Source organism: Octodon degus, unplaced genomic scaffold (assembly GCF_000260255.1).
Source record: "Octodon degus isolate 3935 unplaced genomic scaffold, OctDeg1.0 scaffold00007, whole genome shotgun sequence".
NCBI classification, from domain to species: domain Eukaryota; kingdom Metazoa; phylum Chordata; class Mammalia; order Rodentia; family Octodontidae; genus Octodon; species Octodon degus.
Window position 1 is genome coordinate 32,498,729 of NW_004524583.1, and position 19,204 is coordinate 32,517,932.

At 56.8% G+C, this 19,204-nt stretch overlaps 1 protein-coding gene across 2 annotated transcripts in view; it reads right to left on the minus strand.

The window, feature by feature from the left end:
* The window catches only part of Elmsan1 (ELM2 and Myb/SANT domain containing 1), a 38,311-nt gene that overhangs the window by 18,404 nt on the left and 703 nt on the right, over positions 1-19,204 (minus strand). For both annotated transcript variants that reach the window (XM_004624850.2, XM_023703545.1), the window contains exon 2: positions 190-1,806. In XM_004624850.2, coding sequence (XP_004624907.2) covers positions 190-1,605 — 1,416 coding nt within the window. In that variant the 5' untranslated portion in view covers positions 1,606-1,806. The remainder of the gene's footprint in view (positions 1-189; positions 1,807-19,204) is intronic.

Genomic DNA, 19,204 nt, shown 5'->3' on the forward strand with positions numbered 1-19,204 from the left:
GCATCCGGCCTTTTGCTCCTGCTCCATACTCGGTCCTCGTGTCAGCACACTGTTCTACCTGCCAGTCCTGTGTGCATTTATAAACCTTGGCTTTCCCTCAGTACAGATGTCTCACAGCGCAGGGGTTCCCTGCAGTAGGGGTCTCCCTGTGCCCCAACCCAGCCAGGTCTGGCACAATGGTCCTCTCACCTTGGTGCTCTGCAGTGAGGCCAGCTCCGCCGCCTTCTGAGCCAGGGTCAGCAAATTAGCCTCCTGGGATGCCCGGCGCCTCCGTCTTGTGCTCTGGATCACCCCCCCTCGTAGCACCTGCCCACATTCACCCGTGGCCCCTGCCCTCAGGCCCTCCTCACTGCCCATGGCCGGAGCCTCCCGTTCCCGACCGTTGGGTGCCAGTCTCTCCCCGTCAGACAGCAGCTGCGACTCTCGCAGTTCCATAGGGAATCCCAGAGCTTCGGGATGGGGTTGCCCTAGGGAGCCGGGAGGCGGTGGCTGCAGAGGCCAATGGTGAAGAAACAAATTGCCTGTGGGCTCCTGCCCAGGCTGGGCGCCCACCCCATCCAGGGCGGTGGGAGGCAGAATCCCCTCCTTAGAAAGGCGGCGCGAGCGGCGGGGAAAGGCCATCTGGGGCTGAGGTAGCACAGGCTGAGGGGCCGCCTCCTGCAGGAGGGCCTTGCGCAGTTCTGGGTTCATGTCTGGATTGTGGGAGAAAGGGTAGGGGGCCATGCTGTGGTGGGTCAGGTGCGGCTGCCCCAGGGGCCCTGTGGATGGCAGCCCGAAGTCTTGGGGCTGCTGCGAGGGTGGCTGCTGCATGGGGTAGAAGTTGTCAAAGAGCTGCATCTGGGGCAGGGAGGCCTGCTGCTGCTGCGGCTGCGGCTGCGGCTTCTGCGCAGGAAAGGCGGCGGCAGCAGGGTTGGGGGGTGGCGGGCCCTGCCGGAAGACCTGCCTATTCACCTGGTGGCCAAAGGCCAGCTGGAAAGGCTGCAGGGGCAGTGTCTGGTTGGGGGGTTTCTTGGCTGCATGGAAAGAGTTCAGGGGCACCTGAGGCTGCCCTCCCTCCAGCTGCACCTTCTGCGGCATCATGGGCCGCGCTGCATTTCCATAGCGGTCCAGCTGTGGGGCGCCAGCTTTGTCCCGCTTCAGCGCTTCAGGGTGGTTATAGTAGGCAGAGGCCCCCACGCTGGGATGAGGGCTCCCCTTGGGTCCGCCATAGAGGGACAGACGATTCCATGCAGCAGGAGGTGGCGGCTGGCCAGGCTGCTGCTGCCAGCTGCTGTCACCGACACCGCCACCTGCTCCCCGGTCTGGGCCCCGCCCTGGAGTCATCACCGAGTTGGGCCACTTTACGGAGCCCACTTGCTGTGACAACATAGCCGCTGGGGCCCGCTCAGATCCATACACAACAGAGTTGAGCAGAGCCAGGCTGCTGGGAGGCGGTAGCTCGGCAGGCTGAGAGGTGGAGGAGGCGCCCGGACCCTCAAGCCCACCGCCGTACTGCTCGTCCTTTACACGGACTGGCTGGGGCAGCTCTTTGGGAGCTGGCTCCTGCTCGACGAAGAGGCAGCGCTTGCGCTTGTTCTGGGTCTTGGGCTGGGCCTGCAGGTTCATGGTGTGGCCAACCGAGCCCCAGCAGGGACAGCCGCCTCAGCACTGGCCCATTCCCTGGGCAGAGGGCCTGGCAAAAGCTGGTCCTGACACAGCAGTGAAGGGAGTCAGCCTCAGGCAGAGACCTGCTCTTCCTTCCTCTTCCACAAGAGCTCTGGCGCAGCTACTCTTCCCAGCTCATGGTGCTTCACCAGGTACTGGAGGCTGCAGAGGGGAGAGAGGGACAGCATCAGCTACAGAGCCCAGGGCCTCCTGGTTCCGCAGGGGCACTGGTGACAGAAGAGCCAGGATCCACAAGGGAGCTGCTAGGAAGGCAGCAGACTCAGCAGCGTCTCTGAGGTCCTCCTCACTCGTCCCACCACTTCCTAGTCAGGCTCCAGAGTGGCTGCACTCGGTTGTGTAATCTGTACACTGCACAAAGGCATGGGGGAGGGGACGAGTGGGGCTGCGGTCCAGCTCAAGCCCCTGAGGGCAAAGGCTGCCTCGGGCTCTGTGGTCCCCCTGTGCTGGGCCTGCTGGGTGGTCAGGCTGGGTACTCCTTGCACATCTGACTGTGTAACAGCTTCCCACCCGGACCCAGACAGTGCCTCCTCCCGATGTTCCCAGTCTATCCCAGACACAGGAAGTGGGACGGACAGAGTTCATTCCCAGCACCACCGCCCTCTACACAGCCAGGCCAAGCCTTCTAAGAGCACAAGGCCCTGGGCCAGGCCCACAGAGGCCAGTAGGTGAGGCCCCACCCCTGGGAAGAGCGAGTGAGTGGGGCTCAGGCTACCCCAGTCTTTCTCAACCAGCACAGAACCTGTTTTGCAGCCCAGGCTGGCTAGAGGCCCAGTAGCAGGCCAGCAGCTGCAGATGCCCCCACCCCAAATGCTAGAAACACTGGCACTGTGAACAAATGGTCTAACGTGGGCATGAAGGGTGCAGAGTGCTAGAATTTAGGTCCAGAAGGTTCCTCCACAGTACTCACAGTTCTTATTGGATAACTGGACGGGGGTGGAAGATGTGCTATGGAACCCAAGGCCTCAGAAGGGCCTAGCAAGGCTCTGGGACCAAGCTACTCCCCAGCTCCCTCTAACTTCATTTTTTAAAAAGGGTTGCTCTACTGATTCAGCTTTAGAACAGAACCCGGGCCTCTACTGTATAACTGACATAGCTGCTTGCGTGAACTTTTTAAAGACTTTTTCTTTTGTCAGAAGGATTTCCGTTTGTTTCAGTTTGGTGTTTTTGTTCATTTTGTACTGAGAGTTGAACTCAGGACCTCAGACTTGCCAGGCAGGTCCTGCACCACTGAGTAAATCACCAGCCTCAGTTTTCGAGTTTGTGTTTTTTCCTCCCTGTGAAGGTAGTAAGAGTGGGAGAGTGGGTTACCTGGGAAAGTGACCCAAAGTAACACTCTGGTCCTGGGTCATCAGGCCTGGGCGCAGACGGCCGGATGGCAGCTCAAGTTGCTGTGGAGAACTAATCTGCAGGTCCAGGTGACCTTAGGCCCTGGGTGCTCCGGGTCACTGTGTGCAGGAAACCAGCAGAGGGCAGGAGCTGGGTGGTGCAAAGCCTGGCTACACCAGCGCTGCCCGCCCCTTGGCCCGTCCTATCGGCCCTATCACTGCTCTGCACGTTTCCGTCGTCGCTCAGCCCCGTTCCCAGGCCTGCCAGCCTCCCCAGTATGACTCACGGGAGGCCCCTTCCTGGTCTTTCACTTTCACCCAGCACCCAGGAGGGTAAGTTCCTCCTTCATTTCCTTCCTCCGTTCCTGGTGTGCAATCCCTTTGTCTTTATGGAAGTTTCCAAGAGAGAGCCAGACAGAGTCCAGCAGAACATTCAGCAGGAGGAAAGCGATTTGGGGAAGAAGGAGGAGCTGGGGACCAGAGAAACACCAGTCCAGCAAACCCCTTTGTAAATTCTCTTTCCCTGAGAGCCAGCCCAACTCTTAAGCCACCAGGTGGGAGTACCACCCGGGCTCAAGCCCAGCGAACCCGAAGTACAGGGAGTGTTTGCAGAAGGGAGGCGCGGATGGCCAGAGCTCAGGGGCCCACATCCTCCAGGGTCCCCTTGAGAGTGCTCACTCACATGCACCAGGACTGCCCGGTCCCAGCCTTGTCGCCAAGGGTGCCACAGCATGGGACTGGGCACTGAAGCAAGGGGGCACCCTCATGCACATCCATGAATGCTAGACTAAGGGGCCCTGGCAGGGGAGTGGATGCCTGATGCAGGGTTTGGGGGAGACAAAAGTTGTGTTTGTGGATGGGGCTTGGGGACTTGGCTGCTCCTGCTCAGGAAAGGGGCTTGGAGGCTGGGTGCGGGCCCAGAGGGGCTGGTTCACACCTCGGCACGTCACGGGGCGGGGCCACCATTCAGGACACCACAGTAGGTTTCTGCAACTCAGAGCAAATCAGAGGGCCCGGCTTAGGGGAGGCTGAGTCAACCCAAAAGCTGCCCACTGCAGAGGCCTCACTGTCACCGCCACCAACAAGCTGAGAGTACCAGGATGCACACATAGGGCCTGGGTCCCCCAGAGAAGCAAGGTCACCATCTGAGGAACAAGAAGAGCAGAAGGGGCCAGGGAGGTGGCTCAGTAGAATAAGCACTTGCCTGGCAAGCGCAAGGGCCTGAGTTCAATCTCCAGTTAAAGAGTGGAAGACGTGGGAACCTGGCAGACAGGGGAGGGGACCACCCAGGCTGAGGGCCCAAGCAGCAGCAGCAAAAGCAGTAGTGTGCCTGTGCCGGGAGGGTCCTCAGCACTCCACTCCTTTTCATTCCCAGGACCACCACAAGGCCAGCACTGCTTTTAACCTCCATTTGGTAGAGGGGCCAGGTAACAGCCATGGCCACACCCAATGAGGTCTCAGAGCAAGGATTCCAGCCCTTATTCCCCGCCCCCACACACACCCTAGGCCCCCAGGTCCTGCTGCACACACCTTTCACAGCTCACTGCCCAAACACAGCGAGACCCAGCTGCCAGGAAGCAGGGAAGCCGGCCCCACCCCCGAGAGCCCAGCAGGCCTGTGAAGTCCAGCTGCAGCACGCCAGATACGCCACCTCCTCCACCCCCTGGGCCTGGGCTCTGCCACCCTGCAGCCCCACCCCGGCCCAGTTCTGGCTGCTACTGCTGGGGCCTTTCCAGCTGTCAGAGCCCACTGGTGCCTCCTGGCCTGCAACCTGGGGCAAGGACTGGGCCACTTCCTCATGTCTTCCTCCCCTCCCCCACCGCACCCCTGGGGGGAAGGAAGTCAGGGCAGTCTTCCTCACAGGGAGGAAGCAAAAGGAAGCCACCTTCTCCAAAGGCCACTGACCTGCAAACCGGGCCAAGTTCCATAGGTGCGGGGAAGAGGAAGCTCCTAGCAGGCCCAGCAGGAGGCTCGCCCAGGACCATCAGCAGGGCCTCTGACAACGGATGCAAGCACGCAGTAAAAGGAAACCCACAGCATGGTGGGCCCCACTCCTGCAACCCATCTTGTTCCTCTGACCGACTGTCATGCTCTCTTCCTTTTTCCTTCCTCCTGGCTCCTCTCGGCTCCAACCAGTCCCTGCCCAGTGCCACTGTTTGGGCTGAAGACAAGGTGAGAGTCCTTAGGACCGTTGAGGCTTCCCAGAAAACTGCAGTGAGAAGCACTTTCTCTACAGAAGAAAGTAGTACGAGCCAAGGAGAGGAAGCTGCCCTGACCCCAAAAATGGCCTCTCCAGACTCAGGAGGGGAAGAGCTGGAAGGGCCGTCAATTCTCTGTGCTCTGCTCATCTTGCTCTGCAAGGACAGCGGCTCCAGCTCGTACCCGGCTGCATACCCAACACTGGGCCACCAGGAGAGTTCAGTGAGCCCCACCACAGAGAAAAGGCAAGACTGTGGCCGTGAGGGCCTGGCCACACCCCAGCCATGTGGGACCTTTACTGTGTTCATCTGAGAACAAGACTGTGGGCGCCAAGGTCGCACAGCCCCAGGAGAAGGCGCCCGGCTGGATCCCAGTGCACACAGAGGCTCAGCCTGACCTGAGGGTGAGGGCAGACACAGAACCCCTGGCTCCTGGAGACTCGTGCCCCTCGCTTAAACCTGGGCCACCCAAGGGCCAGAAACGTAGCAGTAGGAAGCACGAGAGTCCAAGCTTATGCATGTCCCCTGAAGGGCAAGACAGACCCCAACAAGGCCTGAGCTCCAGGTAAACAACAAAAGTGCTGTCTTGGGACCAAGTCTAAGTACCTCACCTCACTTGTGAGTCCCTGCAGACTTGGGCTCCTGCCCCTCCCCTAGCATGCCACGTGTGGGCCGCACAGTTGGGGCCTACAACGTGCTGTTCTTGCTTTGCTCCTAAATGTCTGAGCAAGGCGGGCCGACTGTGAGACCATCCCATCCTTTTTCTCTGGCCAAGAGCTCCTCCTCCTTTGGGGCTCAGCCACTGCTTCTTCTGGAAAGCTCCCCCAACTCCAAGGCTGAGGCAAACTGCACAGGGAGCTCATCCCAGCCTTGCCCCAGCCCCACATGCTATACACACGTCCCAGTGCCGATTTCCTCACCAAGGGTACAGACTTGGACGCTTCGCCTGCAGGTGGCTCAAGAACGCGCCCGCAAGACGGCAAGGAAGGTGAGTCAGAGCGAGCCCGGGCAGAGGCGCTCACTGCCAGGTGTGCAGCCTGGGCCCTGCCTGGTCCTGAGGCAAGTCTCCCTCCCAGAAGCAAGCAGACTCCTAGGAGGCTGAGGTGATATGCAAAGGCCGGCCTCAGGACCACTTCCACTTCACAGCCCTGGCCCTACCTTCCCAACAGAGATGAATAAAAGCCTTTCTCCATGACTGGCCCCTGCAACCAGGCTACCAGTAAAAGTACCAGCGTCCCAACCCTGCCACACCATGGCCAAGGACCAGCACCCAGGGGTCTGTTTACCTCATGCCCTTACGTGACTGGGCTAGGACTCAACACCAAGGCGGGGATATGACTAATATCCCCGCCACTCAGGAAGCTGAGGCAGGAGGATCACAAATTTGAGGCCAGCCTGGGCCTCAAACTTGTCTCAAAACTTTAAAAAGAAATAAAAGTCTGGGGATATAGCTAAATGGCAGAGAGCTTTCCTAGGGAGGGAGAGAAGGAGGCAGGAAGGAAAAGGGGAAGGAAGGAACCAAGGAACCACAGAACCTCAGTCTGGCTAGGACAGGGTGGCTGGGGGGGCGGGGGGGTAAAAGCCGCTGCCCTCCCAGGACTCACGCTCCAAAGGGCTCTGGCAACAGTCTGACAGGGTCTGGCCCCTCCAGCCTCGATAGATCTTCTTTCTCAATATAGAGTAGCTATCCAAATGCCACCCCTTGCAGCTGAGGATTCACCACTGGCCAAAGGATCCCACTGTTCCAAATCACTACACACACAAGCCCTGCTCACAAGGGACCTGCAGACCCACAAGAAGGCTCCCACGGCAAAACGCGTACACCTGCTCCTCACATGTGCCACTGCCCCTGGGAACAGAGGCAGGCAGGAGGCCTAGGTCCTACCCATTCCCAAAACAGAGTCCCAGGATTACCCCTTTCTGGACTGAAACTTAGTACTGAGGTGCAGAGCCTAGGGGCTTTGGGGGGAGCCGGAAGTCCAGGGGTCTCAGCCACCAAGCCTGGCCAGGGTTCAAACTGGCTGTAGTTTGAGCTCTGACAGTAAAAATGTCAGCATCTCAAAGTCCACTTTGAAAGAGGCACATGAGAGGGGAGTCCACCTTCCGAGACACTCGGGGCTCCAGGTAGCCACTTTTACTTAATTTTATTTGTCATGCTGGGAATGGAATCAAAGGTCTTATTCATGCTAGACAAGCATTCTACAGCTAAGCCACCCTCAGCCCTGGGCAGCCGCCTTTACTGTCCCCTCCCCAGTTGCCCTACAAATACCCACAGAATGGCAAGGAGGCCAGGAGAACAAGGTCCCTTTCACAGAGGGAAGGTGGAGCCGAGAGAAACTTAGGCAGTCCCTGAGGACCAAGCTCCAGGCAGTTTCTGGCTCCACCTTTTGGGACAGAGGGCCACCTCCCTCCTGGGCAAGGGCCACCAGGATCCCAGGGAGTCCAGGACTCCTCCCACAGGACTGGGACAGGCTCTCTCTACACACAACCCTGCAACCACATCCTGGGGCAACTGAACCTCAGGTAAGCCCTGGTTTGTCACCTTTTGGTGGCCTAAACGTCCAGCAGGACTCAGGCTGCCAGACACTGCCCCAGTTCCTCCTTTCCCTTCTACAAATACCTGGCTAGGACAAGGCTCTCTGGAACCCATGCCTGAGTGCCCCTGTGCCAACCTCAGCTGTGGGCCAAGTCACAGAGGCCTGGCACAGGGCCTCCCACAGCCCCACCCACCAGCTCCCCACACCACCACACTCTGCAGGTCTGCCCCTCCAACCACTCATCCAGCGCCTGCTGGAAGCCAACTACCGGCAAGGCTCTGGGGAGACAGAGCTCCCTATCCAGTGGGCAGAGAAAGGCAGAAATTTCAATTAATTACAATGCATGTGACTCAAGATAAATACAATGCCCGGAGGAAGAGGTGACCCTGCAAAGCCCCTGACCTTGTGCCTCCCTGGAGCTGTGCCCTCCGCCTGGAAGCCCTGCCTGTCCTCCAACATCTGCGCACGCCCACCACTGACAGGCAGCCCTCAGGCACAAGCACGCTCACCCCTTCTGCATCCTCAATCCGTCCCACTACTCTCCACAAGGCTTCTTCAGCTCCCTGCTGCTTCTGCCCCAGGCAGTGCAGTCCAGTGAAGAGGACAGGGTACAAGGGGCCCGGCGCCTGGTGCAGGAGCAGCTGCACGCTTGTTCCTGAGCGAGGCACTCTTGAGGCGGGGGCAACACAGGAACCAAAGAAACACTTCTGCAACCAGTAACTGCTGCAGGAGATGGGGCCGCTGGCACCCCCTGTGTGCCCAGGGTGCATGAGTTGTGCTTCCTCGTGTAACCACACACAGCGCTCTCCACTGAGAAATGGGCAAGGGCTGCCTCTGAAAGTAACTGTCAGAACTCGAGTGCCAGCCGACTGTCACGCTCTGCTGCCCTTCGCGCTGGTGCTGAGCCGCGGTTATCACGCTTCAGGATGTGCAGATCCACCCTGACAGAGTGGCTCCTGGGTCTGGCTGGGAGGACAAAGGAGCACGAAAGTAACAACACAGCTGCATAAGCAGCCCCCGTGGCAACCAGTGCACGATGAGGGGAGGGACTGAGAGTTTGGGTCTGGTACAGAACCCCCAACTTCCCAGTCTCAAAAGAAACTACCTGCCGCAGCACTGTGTCCCACTGTGCCCTCAGTGCTGGAGCTGCTGGGCGCTGCAGCCCTGAGACACATCCAGGGAGCTCCAGCTTCCAGGCACTGTACTGTGGGCATCCCAGACAGCACCGCATTTACTCCTCACTCTCTTCTTCTCACTTTATGGCAGGAAATGAGGCGTTCCAACACCTTATTTAGGCAGGCACAGCATGCCGGCAATCCCAGCTACTCCAGAAGCTGAGGCTGAGGTGGATCAAAGGTTGGAAGCCTCCCTGGGCAACTCACCAGCACTCTCTCTGAAAACATAGAAATGAAAGAGCTGGGAATGCAGCTCAGTAGCAGGATGCTTGCCTGACATGTGCAAAGCCCTGGGTTTCATCCCCAGTACAAATACACAAGCAAATAAAATCTACTGAACACAAAAGACAATAATGGATTAACAACAGAACAAAAATCGTAAGACATGCAAATCCAACAGCAAAACAGACTTGAGTCCTATGCCTTACCAATAATTACTTTAAATGTAGTAAACACTCAGCAGTGGTCAGCAGAATTTTTAAAAAGATGATCCTATTACATTCAGTTTACAAGGGACACTCCATTCAAAGACATAAATAGGTTGAAAGCAAAGGATAAAAGAAAAAAGAGATAGCATGCAATCAACCCAGAGAGCGGAACGGCTATACTAACAGGAGACAAACAAAGACCTTTCAACAAAAATTGCTGCTAGAGGCAAAGGACATTTTGTAATACGCAAGCGTCTGCCATTGAGAGGTATCACAATGGTAAGCACGTGTGTACCTCACCGCAGAGCTCCACAATGCTCGAAGCAAACTGTCAGAACTGAAGGAGAAATAGATAATTCAACGATCCTCACTTGAGACTTCAATATTCCACTTGCAGTACGGGACAGGATAACTGAACAGAAGATCAACAGGGAAAAGAAGCTTTACATGCCATAAACCAATTAGATCTAAATTAGATTAGGCTATCTCGCCCACCAGCAGCAGAATACACTCTTCTCAAGAGTACAGGGGACATTCTCTGTGGCTCACCATAAATCAAACCATACAATAAGCCAACACATTTAAAATAAATTTTAAAATGAAACCATGTGAAGTATGTTGTTTGACCATACTGGGCTAAAATTGGAAGTCAAGTAACAAATTTGAGAAATTTGCAGAAAATGTAATTTAGGCATCTCAGACAAAGGACTGAGTGGCTCCTTGTGCAGGCCTCACACCGCCCTGATCCTGACTCCAAGCTCAATCCCAGAATCAAAACAGCTGCAGGATGGAGAGGTTTTGGGGACGGCAAGAGCTCATCCTGCAGCCCTGGTTTTCCATGTAGCCGTGGAAAAATGGCCACAGGCAAAAATTCCCACGTCCAGGGCCAATCTACAGAATACCCAACAGGCAAATCCCTCCCAAAAGAAAGGTGTTAACACTGGCAGAGCTCCTGCAAGCATCAGGTGTACCTGACGCTGGCTATTTCTAATTCACCTTTACAAACCTCCCAGGGAGGGTCCTACTCTCCCCTCTTTACAGAGGAATCCGACCTCAAGGGCCAGCAGCAAGTCCAAATGCTTCCTGTCTGCTTTCAAAATGCTGCTCTTTCCACCTCCCTACACTTGCAGACCTGGAGGGAACCCGGGTGTCAGAACACCAGGAAGCCAGCTCGGACTCTGCCCTTCCTTCTGTTCCTTCGTGGGGTGGCTGCTTCTCCAGGGGTGTTTCCAACAGAGCATGGCGTAGAACACTCCTCTCAAGAAACAATCCCAGCCCCAGCCTGCCAGGAACAGGTTCCTCCTCAGATTTAGGGCACCGGTAGACGCCCCTGGGAGCCAGCCAGAAGAGCCTACAGGATATGCAGGTGCTGGGGCAGGCTGCAGGGATGGGCTGGGAGCGGCAGGCACTCACTCAGGGATAAAGGCCTCGGCCTCTGCAGACAGCGTGGCTTGGGCTTCTGACCAGAGCCAACTGGCAAAGCAGTGCCCAGCTGGGAAAGCTGAACAGATTCCAAATGTCAAGAGACGCTATTATTCACCAAGTCTAATTCCTCATTCCACTCTGCAGTCCAGAGAAGGAAAGAAATTTGCCTGAGGACACACAGCCAGGAGCGGAGCAGGGGCCAGAATCAGGAACTCCAATGATACTTCAAGCCTCCATTTCGGGAGGCCCTAGAGCCTGGAATGGGAGTTAGTCCTGACGCCGCACAAACAAGGCTTCATCAGCACCGCACCTCTGCTATTACCGTATTTAATCCTCAACAGGCAAAGCATACACATTACTCTCTCCATCTCTAACCAAGGAAACTGAAAAGACCTGGAGGTCAAATCACTCGCCTAAGGTCACAGGAATAAAGCAGCCCTGCCAGGACTGAGCTCTTTCTGGAATTCCCTCCCTAAGCTTCCTGCTTCATTTCCACGGCCACAGCAGGCTGTCAGGGATGGGTGACAGGAGCATCAAGGAGGCAACAAAAGCCTCATGGATGCTTACGCCTGCTTGGTGAGGTGGCTTCTTCAGGCCAAAAACCACCATAGTGTTGGGAAGCACAGCTGGTAGAGGAAGGTGGAGGGCCCCAGCAGATCTGGTCGCTGGTGGAGGAAGGGGAGTCCCTGCAGATCTACAAAGAGGCTACAGGTGATTCCTGACCCAGGGCCATCTATGAAAGGCTCGCAGCTCCCCAGGTGGGGCCCCAGCTCCCCACCCCCACCCCCCACCAGGCACAGCTGTTCAGCAGCTCTTTGAACATAAAGCCTTTCAAGACATACTATGGACAGTACAAATTCCCTATAATGAATATGATCTTTATTATATCAAAAGTGTACCAAGAAAATTAATTTGGGGGCTGGGGAGATAGCTCAGTGGTCTAAGTGCCTGCCTGGCAAGCACAAGGACCCAGGTTTGATCCCTGGTACTGCATGCCGTGCCAGCCCCAGAAGCTTAGGTGTGGTGGCACACACCAACTCTGGGGAGGCTGAGACAGAAGGATCACTGAGTCCAAGCTGTGTAGCAAGACCCTGTACCAAGCACAAGATTAAAAAAAAAAAAAAATTAGTTTTCCTAATAATGACGGGGGTGGGGGAGGGGGAAGGGGAAACGAAGGTGGGCTGGCTGGCCTTAGCTCTGACTTGCTTGTCAAATGTCCCAAATCCTACAGGGCCAGGCTCTGTCCCTTCCCCGGTACCTTTAGGTCTGGGTCCAATGACTCTTATGCTTAGATTCCTATTAATGCCAATGGCCCTCCCAGGTCACTGAGCACCAACCCCCCCCCCCCCACAGCCACCCATATCCCTGCATGGACCTCTCAGAGAGCTTCTTCTGGAAAGAACTTGAACTCCTAAATTAAAGCTGTTCGTGGTACATCCTGAAAGACAAACAGTGCCCACATACTCCAAAGATCACAGTAAAAATCTCTGTCTCATGGCCGATAAAGCCGAACTCCTGAGAGGTAAAGTGACAGGGGCCCATGGTCACCTGCCTCAGGACACATGCTAACTACCTGGGTAAGGCTGAGGTCAGAAGCTCCCAGGAGGATGACCTCACACTTGGCACCACCTCAAATCTGGCGTCGCCGGGTCCTTGACATTTGTTGGCTCATCTCCTCTGCAGCAGTGAGGTAAAGCAGGGGCGTACGGATGGGCTCAAGGCTACCAAGCTTCCTCGCCCAGGCTATCCTGCCTGGCCAGCCCCAGGAAGGGCCAACACTACCCAGTAGGTAGGGGTGGGGGTCAGGATGGCAGCCGCTGTTTTGGGATAAGAGTGAAGTGCTGTGCCTAAGAAGCCGGCAAGCAGAGCAGAGCTCCAGCACGGCTGCCTGGGGACCCCAAAAGGTTGCAGAGGGACACAGAAAGCCGCCTGTCTTAGTAGCTTGGCCATCAAGTTAGGCCCTTTTTCAGGCCTTGGTCAAGATTCAGGACCTTTGCCAAATGCTTGCACATTCCTTGCATTTCTCCAGACTCTGAGCAGCTGCTGTAAGGCCTTTTTCTCCTATGTTGATTTATTCTTTGTTGTTCCTGAAATACACCCAGAGGCCTTTGGCACACACACCAGGCCCCGGCAGAGCGGAGTGTTCAGCCCAGGCCCCGAGTACACACCAACTAGGTTCTCTGGGACCTGGGCCAAGCCAGCAGGAATGATGGGCCCTGCGGTCAAACCCAGCAGCGAGGAGAAACCAAGATCCCACCTCCCCCTCCCTACTCCACCTTTGTCCCCCCTCAGGTTTGGGGAACAGGGGCCAGTCAGAAGGTCTCCCAAGGCCTAAAGAAAACCTTTCAACTCCTCCCAGCACAAGCGATTCACCCAGCGGTCCTCACACTCACAGCTGACAGCAAGGCCTTGTGGCTCAAAGCTGGGCTTCTGGCTGCCCTGTGTCTTGCGTTGGCCAAATGAATGCCAGCAGGACTTCACTCCAAGGGTAAAGCAAGGAAAACCGTTACTGGGACAAGTGAGGTAAGAAGCCTCAGACAGTGCATGTGCCAGCTCCTGCCATCAGTCTCGTGAGCCGTGGGCTCCTCACCAGTAAACACACACAGTGGTTGTTGTGGGATTAATGAAACGAAGACGGGGACCTGACACAAAGTAAACACTCAACAAATGTGCTTTCTCTCCCCAGAGCTGAGCTGCAGCCCAGGCACTGGGGGGGGGGGGGGCAACACTGAACTGAGTTACATTCTCAAAGCTTTTCTATTTTTTATTTTAATACAAGGTCTCATCAAGTCACTAAGTTGCTCAGGCTGGGCTTGAACTTGTAATTCTGCCTCAGACTCCCAGAGTACAGGAACAACAGGCATGTGCTATTCGCATGCAGGTATGGGTATTTTCAGTCTTTAATACCCAGAGAAAATTAATGGCCTCACCCCACAGCTGGCTGAGAGCAGGGCTGGCCAAATAAGAGCAGGACCAGAAGTCAAGGAATCCCACAGCAGAGTCGGACTCTGCAGGTGAGAAGGGCATCTGGCTTAGAGACCCAGGAGACAGCTGGCAAGAAGGCCGTGGCCCGTGCAATATCAGCCTCCCCTGTAGGGACAGCGGGGCAGGAGGATTTCCCAGACTCTACCTGGGGGAGCTTCCAGGATGAGCCAGCACCTTCCTGAACTTGCTCTAAGAGCAGCAATGAAAAGGAAGGCAGCAGGGCCGGAGGGAGGCCGAGAAAGGGTGGCCACAGGAAGTAGGAGCTGGGGAGAAGGCAGCGACAAGGGCCGGCAGCGAGCAAGGGGCAGAGGCCACCGCGGTGAATGTCCCACAAGTAGAAGCACCAGCCTGGTTATTTTTGGCACCTCTTCTGCCCAGAACTAGCAAGGAAAAGCAGCTGCTAGCAATACGGATGAGCTGTTTATGCTCCAGTGTGCAGGCCTGCAGCAGGGAAAGAAAGACACGGGCAGCCACCGCATGGAGGGGCCTCTGCCCCCTCTTCCTCTCCAGAATGTCCCTGTAAAGCCCAATCTGTGTGCTGCACAGCTGACAATGTGGGTACTTCTGCTTTTGCTCAGATCCAGCCTCCCAACCACAGAGCTCACTTACACACACACACACACATGCACACGCACACAACAGACAAACAAATAACTATGGAGCTGGGCCACACCCAGGAGCTGAGACAGTCTTCCTCTGGGCTCTTCCTGTACTGAAGCAACCCTTCCAACATCCAGAAAACGGGCAGCGACCCCGCACAGGACACAAGTGCGGCCCTGCTTGCCCCCATCCCTGACCAAGGTGAAAGTGGAGACTCCACGGTAATTTCAAGCAACTTACTTGGCTTGGCCTGGCTTCCTCATGTGAAAGCAAAGGACGACTAGATGTCTCTGGGTGTTTTCCAGATCTGGTGACTCCCAGGAGTCAGGGAGCCTGGGACTATGACCAGTGGGGCCAGATGAGGGGCCAGGTACTGCCAGCAGGCAGCAGGGGGCCACAAAGCCAGCCCACGTGCACACTATCGAGCACACTATCGCGCTCCTTTCTGAGCTCCAGGGGCCTGCCCTTCTAGAGAACTGGCCAGCCTGGGCAACTGGGGGCTGAATTTAGGGCCACTGTCTGCCCAGTTCTCAGGAAAGTTGAGGAACAAAATCCCTCACCACATTCCTTCCTACCCGGACCCCACGAGCCCAGAAGTTGGGTGGCTGAGAGCAGACCGTTGGGGCGGCAAGCCTGCTACGCCGCCGTGCGCTCACCAAGCTTTGGCCTGGATGAACCTCACCCTGGCTGCTCCCCTCCCCCTCTGGTGATTCCCTAAGGAAGCAGCAGCCTTGGAAAAAACTCACCCCAAGGCTGGGAGAAAGGGAGACGAGGGGGGAACACGGTCCAGGCTGCCCAGAACCTGAGGCTGCATTCCAGGAAGAGCAAGCACAAGAGTGGCATGCCACAGGTCCCCCAGCCCCACTCCTCCCCACTGGGCCCCCAAAACCACAGCCAGCAGTCCCTTCCCACAGGGAGACCCCCACCCCCACCCAGCAAAACCTCAGCTCCTTTCTGACAGTGGCAACTTCCTCTTATATAACATCCTGATAACCTGGAATCCGGCCTTCTCTCCTTCCCTGCCTCCTTGAACCCCCACTGAGGCCACCCTGGGAGGCTTCAGGTGACCCAAAGACTAGGGATTTCTCAGCTGAGAAAGCTGCCTTCCTCAAGCCCACCCACGCGAGCAATTCAGCCTGGAGCCAAGTGGGCCAAGCACAGCTGAGCTCTGGGAAGCTGGGCTAGCCCGGGACCACCGGCACCAGGGGCTGCGCCCATCTAGGTGCAGTGGGCCCCCCAGTGGTGCTCAGTGCCTAGAGAGTTAGAAACAAGGGCCACAAGCTTAATTTCTGTAAGCCCCAAGGTCTGGGGACACACTGCTTTCCTACCCTAAGCAGGACACGCTTATTTTCTCTCCCTGGTAGGACTAAAAGGGCAACAGGCCCTGGGCCTGGAACTGGTGGAAGGGTAGCAGCTATCTGGCCCACAGCACCTAACACCCACGGCTACACTACGATGAGCTCTCCTCCTCCCTGTATTACAGGAGAGGAAACTGAGGCTCGGGATGTGAAGCCACGCCCCAAAACACACTGCAAAGGAGAAGCTGGGACATGAACATAAGTCCCTCCTTCCTCTGCACGCTCCAGACTTCCTGGCCGGTCCGGGCCAATGTGACTGTCTACACACCATCCAGGAATGGTATTGAATGTGGGTGTGGAAGTGGGTGTGGTTCTGGAATCTGAATTGATCCCCCCACTAACTGTTACTGCTCCCAACTGTGACCTATGAGAGCCAGAGCAAGTGTGCGTGCGTGTGTCAGGGGTGGAGAGGTGATGTGGATTCCAAAGAGCAGTTTCCAACACCAAAGTTATGCTGTAATGCTTCTGATTCATGAAATGAGCTCACAGTCCCCAGTATCCTGAAGGCTGTTCTGCATGCAAATGTGGATCTCTTAGCAGGAGCTGGGGATTTCAGCATAGTCCGCTTAGCCCCAGCCCAGAGCTGTTTCCTTCAGCCGCACACAGTCCAGAGTTCTAACATGCAGAAGCAATTCCTTTTGAGTGAATGCAAACACTGGCTGCATTTCCTGCGGCCCACAGTGAGTCAGGGAAGCAGAGAGGCCAGGAGCTGCTCAAGGACTGGCACCTGCGTGCGCACGCACGCACGCACGCACGCACGCAGGGAAGGTGCCAGCCTCAACTGCACAGTGGAAATGCCCAGACTAGCAGATCCCCAGGCAGGGCCGTCCACAACTCCTCCACTGAGGTCCTCTTAGCATCAGAATAACCAAGACACAGGCTCCAGAGGACCGGCCACAAGGCAGTGGCAGGGAACGGGGTTCGCCAACACCCAGACCTCATGGTGGACTGCCGGATCCTTCAGAAGGTAACAGTTCAATGTGAAGAGGGCCCGTAGCAAGGCCTCGCCGGGCCCCTCCACAGGCCAAGGCCTCTTTTTCTTTTTCTTTCTATTAGTGAAAACCCTTCACTGGTTCAACTAACGTGCCCTAGACACTGCATGCCACACACTCGCACTGTCAGAACACCACGGCTTACACTGGCATTCCAGCTACAGTGCACCTACACTGACTCCTCTACAAACTTGGGAAAGGATACATAGACTGGAGCTTGGAGTCTTTGTTCTTCAGCACCATTCAACAGTAAAATAACTAAGGGACAGTGCACATCCAAAAGGGCATTGAAATGGCACCCAAAATAGGACCGGAAGGACAAGCAGGAGTCTTCCATCTACTTATGGCCACCACCACCACACCATGAGCAAGGGATTCTCTCTCCCTCCCTCCCTTCCTCTCTCCCTCCCTCCATTTTTCTCTCTCAAACTGGAGACTGAACTCAGGAGTGCTCTACCACTAAACTGTAGTCCCAGTTTTATTTTTTGAGTCTCACTAAATTGCCCAGGATGGCCTCAAACTTGAGGTCTTCCTTCCTCAGCCTCCCACGCAGATGGAAGTGCATGCATACCCCTAGCAAAGTGCAAGGGTTTCTTTGGGAAGATCCAAATAACACCTGGTGTAACACCCATCCTCCTCCCACTCCGTCTTCCAGAGGTCTTGGCTCTCCCTGGATTCTTCAGCCACTAGAGTGCCTCGTTACCGCCATAACTGCATGCTGGGGGTTTTTTTTTCCTCCTATTAAAAGCAGCAGCCCACAGGGTCAAACATGAGCTATTTTTAAGACCTCTGCTTAAAAGTTTAACCCTCATGCCTGTAGACACTCCAAGGGTACTCTTTTGTGGAGGGAGTAAGGGGCTGACAGCCTTGGGGAGCCAAATTCTGCCTCGAGCTTGGAAAGGTCACACTGAAAGTGGGCAGGCTGTTCTAGCCAAGGTTGTACAACCTGGGGGACATTCTCTAGGTGCACCAGTGTGACCTCTGGGAGCTACACAGACCAGAGAAAGGAGCCAAAGGCCACTCCAATAAAGAATGGAGACTGGACCAGGGCTATGCAATGAGATGGTTTATCACATCAATTGAATGTTTACATCTTTATTATTCCCTGTGCAGGCAGGACCCACAGATTGTTAAGCAAAGAAGGCTTGTCTTTTCCTTAGGTTCTGAAGCCTTCTAACACCTGTGGGAAGGTAACACTTCTCTGATCCTAGGAGCAGGAACCACACCTTCCCTGTGAGGCTCTGGAGCAAGACAAGTGACTCTGCACCCTCAACAGATCTGGTGGAGGCAGAATAAGAACAGCTCTTCCCACTGTCACCAGACCCCCTGGCTCTGTCCTAAAGCTCCAGGGACAGACCAAAACCTCCACACAGGCCAGACTGCCCCTGCAGGAGGAAGCCAGACACCCTCTGCTCTCCCAGCACAGCTGCCAGCGGAACCCCCTAGACTGGGGCGCCACCGTGGCCTCTGTAGCCTGCCAGCGCTCCCCCTACCCTTCCACGGACTGGTACTCAGGTCCCACCTACGTGGGAGTGGGACAGTCAAGGCAGGAAGTAACCACAGAAGTTGTAGCCAACAAAGTTTTAAATGGGGCAAATGACTTCCCCTTTCATCTTTCCAGCAGCTCACTGTAGACAATGGCCCGGGACACTCGGTGGTCTCCCCTTTTGGAGGCAGGCACCTCTTCCTAGTATTCTGGAGACTGAGGCTTGAAGGGCACACCAGGCTCTTCACCACACCCCTCGCCTTGCCCCAGAGGCCGGGGTGGGCGCCTCTATGGGACAACCTGATGCACACGCTGGCAAGTGTGCCGGCGGAGGTGGGGGTAAACGCCGACATCACCACCCCCCACCCCGCCCCCAGCGCTCGTTCCCGACAGGCACCAAAGGGACACAATACCAGGCCGGGCGCCGTGCGGGCTCGTTGGGCTGCTGCGGGCGGGCGTGTGGGGGCGGAAGACAGATGACAGGTCTGGGGTGCGCCAGCAGCGCCTGGGCGCGCGGGGCAAGGCGGCTCCCCGCGCTCGAAGCTCCGGTCTAGGCCTTGCCCCTTGCTGCATTTGCCCCGGTTTCCGGCCCCCTGCACCTGGGACCGGTCGCAGAAACAGTGCCCCTGCCCGCTTTCCCGAGCACGCAGGCAGCAGAAGGGGCTCCTGCGCCAAGTTCCGCAGCTCGCGAGCCCCGGGCCGCACGCGGAGAGCCCGGGCTCCGCCAGGCCGCCAGTCCCTGCAGACACCACGTTTCCCTCGGGCGGAGGGGGAGGAGGAAGCAGCGGTGCTCCCGAGCTGGCCGGCAAACTGGGGAGGGCTTTCCTGCCCGGGCGCACGCGAGCTGCGTAGCTGCACAAACACGGCCGGGCTTCGTCGCACACGCAGCTGCGGGCGCAGGACGGGAGCGCGGGGGCGGGCTGCGGGCCGCCCATGCACGTCCCCGCGTCCCCCACCACAGAAGTTGGCGCGCGCCGGCCCTCGAGGCCCCGCGCCCGCGCTCCAGGCCGCGCCTGCAGAGCTGCAGCCC